General features: G+C 34.6%; 1 protein-coding gene across 2 annotated transcripts in view; it reads right to left on the bottom strand.

Annotated features, from left to right (window-relative positions):
* LOC310730257 (T-cell surface glycoprotein CD3 gamma chain) overlaps positions 1 to 11,979 on the bottom strand; it is a 383,983-nt gene extending 372,004 nt beyond the window's left edge. The window contains exons 1-6 of one of the 2 annotated variants that reach the window (XM_083549146.1): positions 11,863 to 11,979; positions 11,189 to 11,270; positions 9,611 to 9,805; positions 9,014 to 9,154; positions 7,518 to 7,567; positions 4,652 to 7,130 (exon numbers count right to left, since the gene is read on the bottom strand). In XM_083549146.1, coding sequence (XP_083405272.1) covers positions 7,074 to 7,130; positions 7,518 to 7,567; positions 9,014 to 9,154; positions 9,611 to 9,805; positions 11,189 to 11,246 — 501 coding nt within the window. In that variant the 5' untranslated portion in view covers positions 11,247 to 11,270; positions 11,863 to 11,979 and the 3' untranslated portion in view covers positions 4,652 to 7,073. Of the gene's footprint in view, positions 1 to 4,651; positions 7,131 to 7,517; positions 7,568 to 9,013; positions 9,155 to 9,610; positions 9,806 to 11,188; positions 11,837 to 11,862 lie in introns of those variants that run through there. The other variant, XR_014534775.1, reaches the window with a different exon arrangement.
* Positions 11,980 to 12,373: the final 394 nt, after the last annotated feature.

The following is a 12,373-nucleotide window of genomic DNA, read 5'->3' as shown; positions in this document are numbered from 1 at the left end:
AGTGCTGTGAAACTTCATTTGGTTCTGAGAGGAAACTGCGGAAGCATCAGTTTCAGACAAAACTCCCATAATGCACTTGGGCCAGGTTTTGGGTCAGGGCTATAATGAGAAAAAGTCCAGGTTCTACATTTTATACCTATAGTCTAATGATCTAATTGACTTGCATGTGAATTTTCACAGTTTATTTGACTTATATAAACTCAAATGTACCCAATGACACGTTTGCATTATAAATATCATTCATGAAGTATTTACTGTGTGATGAAACACCTCATTTTCTGTCACAAATAAAGTGCCAGGCAGTGGAAAAACTTATTCTTGGAAACAGAGCTGATTCGAGTTGATACGAGGGGAATCAAAGCATCAGTACTGCGTCAGTTACGCCACGCTGGAACCGTGTTCTATGTTCAGATATGAAAAAAACGATTAAAGTCGAGGAAATTACGCTCGCACGAGGCAGAATGTAGGTGTCAGATTATTGACAGCAGGCTAATAAAAGAAACCTCAGATGTTTGTGCTCATTTCCGTCATGTCTGTAGCACGTTTAGTGACATGAGGGTCCTTTATATGAAATAAAAACGATGCTGCGAGGACGCTGTTAGCGAAGGGACCAGAATTTATAACTAGAGAAACTTAAACATATTCGACAAACGCTTAGGACTTTATTAGGAGCACCGGTGCACATTCATGCAGTTATCCGATCAGAACATTGTGTGTGAGAAGAGTGGTGTATAAAGTCATGAAGATGCAGGTGAAGAGCTTCAGTTTATGTTAACACCAAATACCAGAACAGAGTAAAATGTCTATTTTAGTTTACTGGTTCATTAGTTACAGTTAAAATAACTTTTTTTTGCTGATATTAAACTCTTTTTGTCTTCTCTTAATTCAGATACTGTTTTTGGGGCAAATGCAATCCAGATAGCAAAAGAGCAGTGGTCCAGAATGCTCCTGGGATTGTCCTATGATGGTCCCCTTGTAGTCCTATGATGGCCCTGTGATGATCCTGTATGGGCCCTGTAATGACCCTGTGATGGCTCTATGATGGTCCTGTATTGGCCCTGTGATGGTCTAGTGATAGCCCTGTATTGGCCCTGTGATGGTCTTGTATTGGCCCTGTGATGGCTCTATGATGGTCCTGTATTGGCCCTGTGATGGTCTTGTGATAGCCCTGAATTGGCCCTGTGATGGTCTTGTATTGGCCCTGTGATGGCTCTATGATGGTCCTCTAATGTCCCTATAATGACCCTGTAATGGTGTTATAATGGCCCTGTGATGGTACTCAGATTGCCCTTTGATGGTCCTGCAATGGTCTGGTGATGGTCCTCAGATGTTTCTGCTATGGTCCTGTAATGTCCCTATAATGACCCTTTGATGGTCTTATTATGGCCCTATGATGGCCCTTTAATGTTCCTGTAATGGCCATGTGGTGGTCTGGTGATGGATCTGTGATCTTCCTGTAATGGCTTGTGATGGCTAAATCCAGCCATTACTCCACCATAACACCAGACACAATGATATTTAACATATTTTGGTGTTTTGGCTAAAAGAGATTTCATTTTATTTAAAAAAGAAGTACGAATATATTTTCATGCTATCGCTAGCAAGCTAGTATGATATTAGCCTTACAGGACATGACACAGGATAGCATAACAGCATTGTTTCTCCAAGCACAACGCTTTATGTTTGCATATGTTAGCATAACTAGCATGACTAGTATTTTGCTCTAGTCAGGATGAACTAATCTGAAAATTACGGCCTAAAAACAACATCACTTTTAAATACCACAGAAATCACTCTCATTATAACACCGTCTTCTTTTAATGTTAGCATGATGGTATGTGATCTGAGGAAACATTATCTGTACACAGCCCTTTACGGGAAATGAGTCTCTCTGTGTGTGTGTGTGTGTGTGTGTGTGTGTGTGTGTGTGTGTGTGTGTGTGTGTGTGTGTGAGTGTGAGTGTGTGTGAGTGTGTGTTAGCTGAATGGAAAGTCAGTCATATTCAAATATACTGCTATTATGATAATAAATAATAAAAGTGTGTGTGTGTGTGTGTGTGTGTGTGTGTGTGTGTGTGTGTGTGTGTGAAGCTAATGGTATGTACCTTTCATGTTTGTGTTTTATATGTGAATGTATGTCAAGCACTGAAACTTTGGTTCTGAAAGGAAACCGCAGATCAGAAGTCACGTGATAAAACTCCCATAATGCATTTGGACCTCTGGAAAAAGGTCCACACTGACGAGAGCTGACACCATTTACTATATGGAGCAAAATGTACAGATGGGTCACTTTCGGCCTAAAAATTAAATGTCACTCGAAAAACACTTCTAACACGTACAGCTGGTGCCATTTGGACCAGTTTTTGCCCTGAATTCTAAATGCTAGCTTCCACCTCAGACACAGGTAACCTCTCTAGCAAGAAGATATTAGCATGCAGTTTACCACCAAAACAACTCAACAAAACCTGGAAGAAAATAATGGCTTCTACAAACTCAAGTCAGTCAATACATTTTTACAAAGTATGCAAAACGCAAAGGCAAATAATTCTTTCTCTGAGGTAAAATGTTATGTATGAACAAACAAGATGCCTTGAACTTTTATGTTTATGCTAATTTTATAGCTACTCCCTAATTAATAAGCATACTTTGTATTTTTCATTCTTCTTTTTCCAAGAAATAGAAGTAGGGACAGTCAGATTAGGTATTTTTTAGTATTTATAGATTAATTCTACATCTACATCACGTATCTGGGGATCGTCGATCAGTCCAAGAGGAAAACGTTAGCATTCGCTCATTCCTTCACAAAAACCTTTTAAAAAAAGGAATGTAGAAACGTGATGTGGGGGCTTGAATATGGTTTGTGTGAAGAAAGTGAATTCAGGAGAAGAAAGATATTCTAATATTCAACACCAGCGCTGACAAAACCAAAACAGTCACTTGAAATAAGAGAACAAACTGGAGACCGGTACCGAGCTCTGGATCATTTGGTACCAGGCTGCACAGAAAGAATAATAACTTTATTTTTTTCCTTTTATTGACTTTCATAATTTGCAGGATGTTTTGTTTAAATAATAAGTAATAAAAAAAGACCATTCCCAACTGTGGTACTATTGCTTTACATACAGTATTGTGTGTGTGTGTGTGTGTGTGTGTGTGTGTGTGTGTGTGTGTGTGTGTGTGTGTGTGTGTGAATGGTCACAGCTTGAACTTTATGTCAAAAGAATGTTCTAGAAGTAAGAGTCCAGGGAGCCATGTTTGAGTGTCTGGTCAGAATTTTGAATTTAAATCCAATATCGGTATCGGATCGCAACGGAAATAAGTGGAATCGCTCATCCCTAATGGGAATTTCAATACATTTTAATGAACCGTATTCGATCCGATTCAGCTCATAGCGGTCGACTCATTCTGACAAAGAGAAATTATTATGCAAGCACAATAGAAGTTTTCAGGAGTTACAGCGCTCTAAACTATGATTAATTAGAGAGGTTCTGATGCAACATCTGACTGTTTAACCCTGCGGATTGACTAATTATATGCTGTCATGCGACCGACGTATGAGAGAAAGAGATCAGCTAGTTGGTAAAACTAGCAAAAAAAAAGGCAAGACAAAGACCTGGAGGTTTTTAGGAGCGTATTTAAATAACACCCGAATAAAGAAGGTGGGACGTCAATACATGTTCTAATGTTTTAAAAACGTGTTAATTCATGCTAATCTTCATGCGTCATGACTAGCATCACTTGCTAGCTCCACAGTTCATGTTCGAATTACTATTATTTCCATGATTCCAAAATTAGGGTTTCTGGCTGATGTTTATCTCCAAACCTTCTAAATGTGGACCTCGGTTCGTTTTTAATGATCAGAATCACTGTGTGTGGTGCAGGAGAGATAACATGATAGAAGAAAAAAATGGTGTGTGTGTGTGTGTGTGTGGGTACGTGGGTGTTCGGCTGATTGTGGGTCTTTCTCAGACACGCACACACACACACACACACACAGGATGTTAGGTGTTGTATATTTGAACTGTGAGTTGGTGACGAGCTGAAGGTTCACAGTCGCTCGGCTCACTTTTGGTTCATGAAGGAAAACCGCAGCACAAGCACTAAAGATAAATTTTGTCTCGATAAAAACACCAAACTGCTCTTACAGTGGCGTGTAACAATCACAAACAATTTCTATTGTAACCTTCGGTAGAGTTTTCTAATTTTCATTTTAATACAAAATATACATATATTAAAAAATTTGGTTGCTTTTTTGGGAGCAAAAAAAGTTTTAAATTATTAGGAATGAAGATAATATTAGAAAATAATATTCAGATGCTTTTCAATTAACGAATATTAAAAACATAAAAAAATATATATAAAATAAATAAAAAAATAAATATGTGGCTGCTTTTAAATGTATATTATGATATTTTCAATTGACAATGTTTTGGTTGCATTTTAATAATAAAATAAAAATAAGAATTATTATTTAGTATTTAAAATATATGGAGTAAATTGTATTTCAATAATAATATTAATTATTATTATTATTATTATTATTATTATTATTAATAATATTACTGTATATTTTAATAAATATTATCAACAGTATATTCATGAACCATAAACAATGTTTTAGATTTTTTTAAATAATGAACTGAGATGGGATGTTCATTTTCGGCTTTATTAAATGTACAAGCATCACAAAATAAAACAGTAATGATTGAAATTTCTTTTTATATCTATATCACATCAATTGTAATCGAATCGGTAAAATCTCAAGACGCATGAGTTATATCACAAAACCTTACGCTCGCACGACTGGCATCTTCTCATCATGATCGATGAGAGCATCAGAAGAGCAGGAAAACATACAGAAAAATCCTCACAGGCAAGAAAATCTGAAATAATAATTTAAAAAATAAAAACAGGAGACCCGATCAACTGTATAATTAAATAAGACTTGTCAGTAGGCATGCAGGTATTAGCTTGATAGCTATTATTTATTAGCATTGAGGCTAAAGTGAAGAAGTCGGCAGGAATTTGAAAAGTCTAGAATTCGAAAGAAAATAATGGTCTAAATGTTTTTAAATGCAAAGCAAATTCACAGCGTCTGTAACAAAAAAAGTGTGAAAACACAAAGTCTTGTCATTTTTGAGATGCATGCATGTTGCTTTTGTTTATATGTAACAAACTCTGGAAAAAGCAGAACCACACAAGAATTGGAGGGTAAAGATTGGACTGAAAGAAGGTTCTGTGGAGTCCAAATGGGACATTTTTGTTTTAAACAGAAGAACTTGTGTGAGACATAAAACTGGAGAGAAGATGTGATCAAACTGCCTCACCCCCACAATCACACATCGAGGTGGAAGCTTAATGGTTTGGGTTATGGATCAGACTTCACCGTACGTGATAAGCCGAAGCAAACGGTCGTCTGGAGTGATATCCATCATGAACGCCCTGCCCAGTCACCACACCTAAATCCTGCTGAACTGCTCTGGGATGATCCAGAAATGTGAAGAACATCTTTAGCGAGTTTTACAAGAGACACAACAAAATATTTCAGCTGAATGTTTGGAGAAAAGAACTGTCCGGGTGCTGAAAGTGCACAAGGCTGTTCTTCATGCTAAGGGAGGATTTCAAATAAAGTGGAACATCTGCACATTTAACGATTTGTTTGGTTAAAGGAAATTTTCATACTGTTACATTACTGAGTCTGTTGCATAGAAACAAAAGGAACATAAATGTGTCTCTTAAACACCATAAAAAAAACTAAAAACTAGATATACTAAGACTGTGCCTCGTCTTCACCTGCCCACTTTCTTAACAATTCGATCTTTTTACATGTGGACGTCTACTTCAACTCATCCTCCTGAGATCTTTTTTTCTGCTTCTTTGTGTCGATTCATTAAATATATTTAAATAAATTTTTATATACATAACATTTTAATATAATAAACTCACCCCCTAAGCCTGTGTAGCACCTAAACAGTCCAGTGATCTTTTATGGACACAAAAAAAAAAGGTTTTGATTAAATTTCAGGACAAATAATGTTCAAATTTTGACCCTCACATCAAATCAATTATCCAAGTTGTTGTGTTATGATACAGTACTGCTGAATTCTGGATTTCGATTGGTCAGATGCTAGATTCATTTTAATAACGAAATCTCCCTGGCAATATTTAGAGGCGTATCATTACCATTGTTGTATTAAGGATTCGTACAGGCTTGTGTAGAAGACGCTTCATGTAACCTAAGCTGCGTTTTTCTGAGACGTTTCCGGAAGGAGTCCGCATCAGGTGTCAGTTTCAGCTCTTAAAGCTTTTGGTTTCACGTCCAAAACGTCATCACTTTAAAGTTTGAATTTCAATTAAAAAAAGATTGTAAATTGCTGTGGCATGAGAGCAAAAAAAGACATTTTCAAACAATCAGCTTCAGGGTGCTAACAGTAATTCTGCTTCATCACGCCAACTCACGAGCCGGAGAGTTTGATTACGTACATCATCGTAAAAAGGCAAATATAAAAGATATACTGTACTTGTCATGTTCTAGATTACGACGTTTAACCTCCACATGGCATCAACGGTCATATATTTACAGCGAGTTTAATTATTGCATTATTGCCAAAAGTATTGGGACACCTGACTTTTCCGGCCATGTGTGGGTTTTTTTCCCCCGAAGTGTTCACACAAAGATGTGTAGTCACCTACATCACTTTACTAACACACTTGTGGCTGAATTAAATCTCACAAATCCTCACAAAATCTAGTGGAACGTCTTCCCTGAAAAGTGGACAGCAAGTGAGGACTTAATGTGGAATTGGATGTTTAAAAAGAGGCACATCTGATATCCAGGTGTCCACAAAATGTTGGCCCCTTTAGGTTACCTTTAGATCTTTTTTTTTTTTTTTTGATACATTTTTTACTCTGACGAACAAACGGAAAAAAAAATTAAATAAAAAAAAATGTGTATATATATATATATATAGCAAGCATACAATTATATGTTTTTTTCATACAAACGATCGATGGGGTTCCCATGAAACGAGACGACTGAAATCTGAACTCTAAGGTTCATGATTCTGAGGATGATCAGTTTTTTCGGACTCCCAGCCTGCTGTACTCTGAACTTTGACCTGCAGCCAGCGGCTGAAGAGAGAAGACAAGCAGAAGGTTTATGTTTGTTCAACATGTGAACGTTTTCATTTATAGCATCATCCAAAACACTATAAAGGTGTAAAGAAATAAATTGTAACATTATAATGATTATTATCAGTAAAGATCGAATAAAGAGACGTTAAGCATGTCCTTTGTCAGGCGTTGCATGGAGCGCTAATCGCTAATCTCGGGGCGCTGTGAATGATAAATTATAATTTCCTTGTGTAACTCAGGATCAATCCAAATACATGTTAGCATGAATGCTAATAAGCTAACGTGGGATTTTGTCCAAGAATTTGTAATGGGTCTATTATTAGTAAAAACGTTTTAAAAAATCATAACAAATCAAAATATAAAACCCTTATCACTGCTCCATACCTGATATGTCTCTCTGTCTCCGTTGGGGATCAGATTCACTTTGTCTGATGCTAGAAAACAAAACAGAAATACATTTAGAGAAAGGCTTGAGAATTAGCTTAAAAAGTTTTCTATACCACTTCATGTGGTTTAATGCCAAACTATTTTACGCATCAGTCAAAGTGATTTATCGTTAGAGTCTATTTCTTGTTTCATTTCTTGTTAATCCGTTAGCTAACAACTGCTACGCTGACTAAATTTCTGAAAGGATTTATAACTTTCTCTCAGGTTTATCAGTCTTTGCTAATCCTAGTCAGTTACAGTAACTAACAGGAGCTAATCTGAAAGATTTCGAAAGGATTTTAGATCACATACATCAACATTCATTAAATATCGACTAAACAAAAAAAATTATTATCACAGGATTTTTAAGGCATATTCACAATGTCCACAATCATTCCCGCTAATGCTATCCGGCGAATAAATATAAGATAACATAAGAAGATTTTTAAAAGAATTTTGTGTCAAATTCATAGCAGTTTATTAACATTTCAGATTGCAAATCTGACTGGATTTCTAGGAGGATCTCAGATCATATCTTGTTTACTTCTAACACTAGCTAGCTTGCTAACATGGGCAGATATGAAAGAATTTCTGAAAGGATTTTAAAATGATAATATCCATAATTTTAACTACTAATCCTAGACAGGCTAACTAAAATCAGCTAACTCGACAAAATTTCTGAGTGGACATTTTATTCCGATTCACAACGAACAGCTGGTTAACAGGTCCAGAAGATCTGGGGGGATTTTAGGTTATTATCCAGAAATGTTTATAGTCTTCAAGGTTAAATCTAGCTAGCAACTAATCTGTGTGAATTTTTGAGAGTATTGTAGTGCAAATACATTAGCTAGCTAGCTCGCTACTATGGGCTGAAATGAATTAATAATCACATTTTGAAGGCGATTTCCATAATCTTTATTTATAATACTAGCCAGGCTAAAAAATATTAAATCACCTGACAAGATTTTTAATTCACACTACTTTAACATTATATATCATTTCAGGCACAAATCTACTGGATTTCCTGTGAGGATTTGAACTCATATTCACAAATAATGATTATATTAACTCGATAACAAATATGAGGTAAGGTTCGCTCATAGAATGATAACTGTTCTAGACTGTAAACTCACAGACGTTAATCTGCAGAGATTTCTGAGAGGATTTTAGGTCGTAGACATGAATGTTACTTGTGTTCACGTCCAACACTAGCTAGCTTGAAAGAAAGGGCTGATATGAATGTTCTTTGTTGAAGATTTAATCACAATGTTTATCATCTTTGTCGCTGATTTTTGCCAGGTTAACAAATATGAGCAAATGTAAATCTTTGCTAAATCTAGGAATGTCGTACTCTGGGAATCTGATAGAATGTTCTAGAAAACCTGCAACAAACAAAAAATTCAAGAGAATATTTTCATGTCTTCAAGATTTTCTCCTCGTTGAACACAACTGACCTTTGTTTCCAGAGAAGGTTTTGCCTTTGGGTTGAGAAACGATGCTATACACCGCATAACCGATGAGAAAGGTGGTCACAAGGTTCCCCACGATGATGCCGGTCAAGGAAGGCGCGTCGATTTCAATGCAGTTGTCACACGCTAATGACCAAAAAATATTTTTAATAAACGTACAGGTTCTGAACAAACACATGCACTCCAGAGCAGTGTATTAACACAACCGAGAGTTTATAGTTGTTGTAATGTAAATGATGAATGACTTGTTGCATTTGTTAGATGTAACTATAAATAGATTAAATGTTGTTTTAATAAATTGCTAATAAAGGTGTAAGAGAAATTAATCACTCAGGCTATGCTGTTACAGTTACACCTCGCCCCATTAACACTGAGTGGAAGTGATATAAAATGTAATGTATAGACATTAAATATAAAACAAATTTTTGCAACAAAGCTAACATTAAAAACATTAACATCCACTTATAAAGAAACTGCAGTTTGAGCTTGCCATTATTTTGTAAATAGAACAGACGCTGCATTTCTAAAGCATCACTAGCGTCGGATTTTTAGGGTTGTGCAAATGAAGATTGAGCAACTTACTTCTGAATCTAATTGTAATCGTTTTAAATTTATTTTCAGCATTCTCCTCCACACACTTATATTCTCCAGAATCTTCATCTTTGTTGTATAAAGCGATCTCTTTTTCATCCCGTGCTGGCTCCCAGTTTCCTTTAGTGCATGTGACCACAAAGCGGCCTTTTTCTTTTTTTACATCAATGGACACATCATCTCCAACTGTGGACAAAAAAAAAAAAGAAAAGATGATGATGTCACACTTTATCTGATCCCAGTGAAGATCATTGTAATAACACTAACATTTCAACAAAGCTCATCTTTGAGGTTATGTAACTCTTAACCTGCTAATTTATATGTGAATTATTGAGTAAAAATAAATTTCATATATTTAAAATTATATATAAAGAATATTAAATTTGCATTTTAACATGGTTGAACACCGTGTTCTTCTAAACAGAATCTACACAATGATACACACTGGAAAGAGTTCAAAATGATTTAATTGGTACTTAAATAGTGATTATTCTATACCTTTTTATTACATTTACAACAAGATCAAATACCAGACAAAAGGCAAAGAATTATGTTATGGCTGACATTTTTACATATTATTAGCTTGTTATATTTATTTATAATAATATTTAAACAAGATCCAGGAAACTGGATCGTTTATGGAAGTTTTGAGATGAAAACTAAACCCATTTACAGACATTACACACAAATAACCGTTCAAAAGTTTAATAAAAAAGTTTCCAGTATGTCTCTTAAACACGTTTTCTAATGACAAAATCGTTTTTACTTATTGATAGATATATTTCTCATCAGAAATCAGGTTTAACCTATAAAGTAGAATTGATCACAAATGCACTGCAAAAAAAACCTCAAAAATATCGAATTTATTGTGAAATTCAAAATGCACTTGAAAGTAATATATATTAAGAATTTTTCTCCTTGTATTTTTAAAAATTCCTTATTATCTCCTTTATTTTATTATTTTTATATATGTTATATGATTGATATTATTATTTATATATCTGAGGTATAAATCAACTAAAAACGAGATTCACGAACAATAATGACCTATTACTATTATGTATAATGACCTAAGTCACTATTATTACTTTTTGACAAAATTCCAAATTCCTTTATATTTATATACATATGTATTGTATTTGTTTGTTTTTTTTAGTCATAATTATGGCATGAATTTTCATCTGAAAAAACTCCTTTTTAAATGATATACTTACATTTTATCTCTATAGCACTTTTAACAATTTGTCAAAAAAAAAAATCAGCTTTATGGAAATAAATCTAAAATAAATCCAAACGTTCATCCCTACTGATCTTTACCTTTTCCTTCTGTATCCGTCTATTTGCATAAAAATCTACATCATTGTGATCCTATAATCCTGTTTCAACCATTTTCTTCACCTCGTCTCACCTTTTCAGATTAATATTAAAAGAAAAACAAACTTAAACTTATACATTCATTCTTTTATTATAAATGTATCTGTTGTAAAGCTGCTTTGGGACAATGTCCATTGTTTAAAAGTGCTGTATAAATGAAATTAATCGAATTGAAATAAAAACAGTCCTACTTACAGATTACTTTCTGCATCAGAAAGCAGGTGAAAAGAAAGAACAAAGTTCTCCACTTCATCTCGATCCGATTCTCAATTTACAGCTAAAAAGAGCAAAAATTTAGATTTGCTTCATGCACATCAGCATTACAGTTGAGAAGTAGTTCAAGTGTGTGTGTGTGTTGGTTGGTTGGTTGCTCTAGAACCAAAATGGAGGACAATAAAAAAAAAAAAAAAACAGCAAAGCCATTTGACTTGTTACGATCCACCATTTTAACAGCAGCACTGTTTCTTTCCGGCTTGAAAACCTCAAAAACCTGCCAATAAATCTGACTGAAATGTTCATTATTATACAACTTAATACTTTTCAAGTATTAAAACCTACTGAGATGAATTATTATACAGAAATACATCAAACTAAAACCTTTCTAATCCAGCTGTTCTACAAATGGCGATGATGTAATTACATCGAATTTCACAATTTACCTGTAAAGTTGAACCGTTTGATATTTAACATCATAATCATACTATAGAAATGAGAATTTATTACATTATTCTATAATAATACCATCAATCTACAGATGTTCTGTAAGTCTTCATCAGAAAGTGTACAGTATATTAGAAAATAGAACTAAACACCTGTTTTAACAAAAATCTTATTGTATTATATTATATTTATAAAAAAGGGTATCTTACCGCCCAAATACACACACTTCTTCCCTGAAGTCTCTTTCGCTTTTTCTAACTTGGGTGCTTCCTACACACAAAGGAAGTGTGTGTGTGTGTGTGTGTGTGTGTGTGTGTGTGTGTGTGTGTGTTAGTAACCTAAAAAAAACATGGCAGATAAATAACACACTAAGTGTAATACAAGTTCCAGCTATGTTTGGCGCTTACACTCAAATCTAATGATAAAGGTGATGTTTCATTACATAAACACTGTGTTATAAAGAATCCCAAAACATTTTCGAGGTTTATAATCATTTTTAAAGCTCTCATTAAAATTTTCTGTTTGTAGCATCATTTTTTTTCTTTTGTCTGTTTGTTGACAGTTGATTTCATTGCGAGTGCAATTTTTCTGTAACATCTACAGCAAGAGTCTGAGAGAATTTCACAAGTTGAACATTGAATTTCTACCCCGTGGAAGCCGACAGCTTGCAGTAACTCATTTCTGTGTTACACAATCGATTCAGAGCAGCCGAGATCCCAC

Source organism: Silurus aristotelis (genome assembly GCF_946808225.1).
Source record: "Silurus aristotelis genome assembly, chromosome: 8".
Taxonomy (NCBI): domain Eukaryota; kingdom Metazoa; phylum Chordata; class Actinopteri; order Siluriformes; family Siluridae; genus Silurus; species Silurus aristotelis.
Note: the sequence above shows the minus strand (reverse complement) of the source record. Positions and strands in the feature narration are given on the sequence as shown.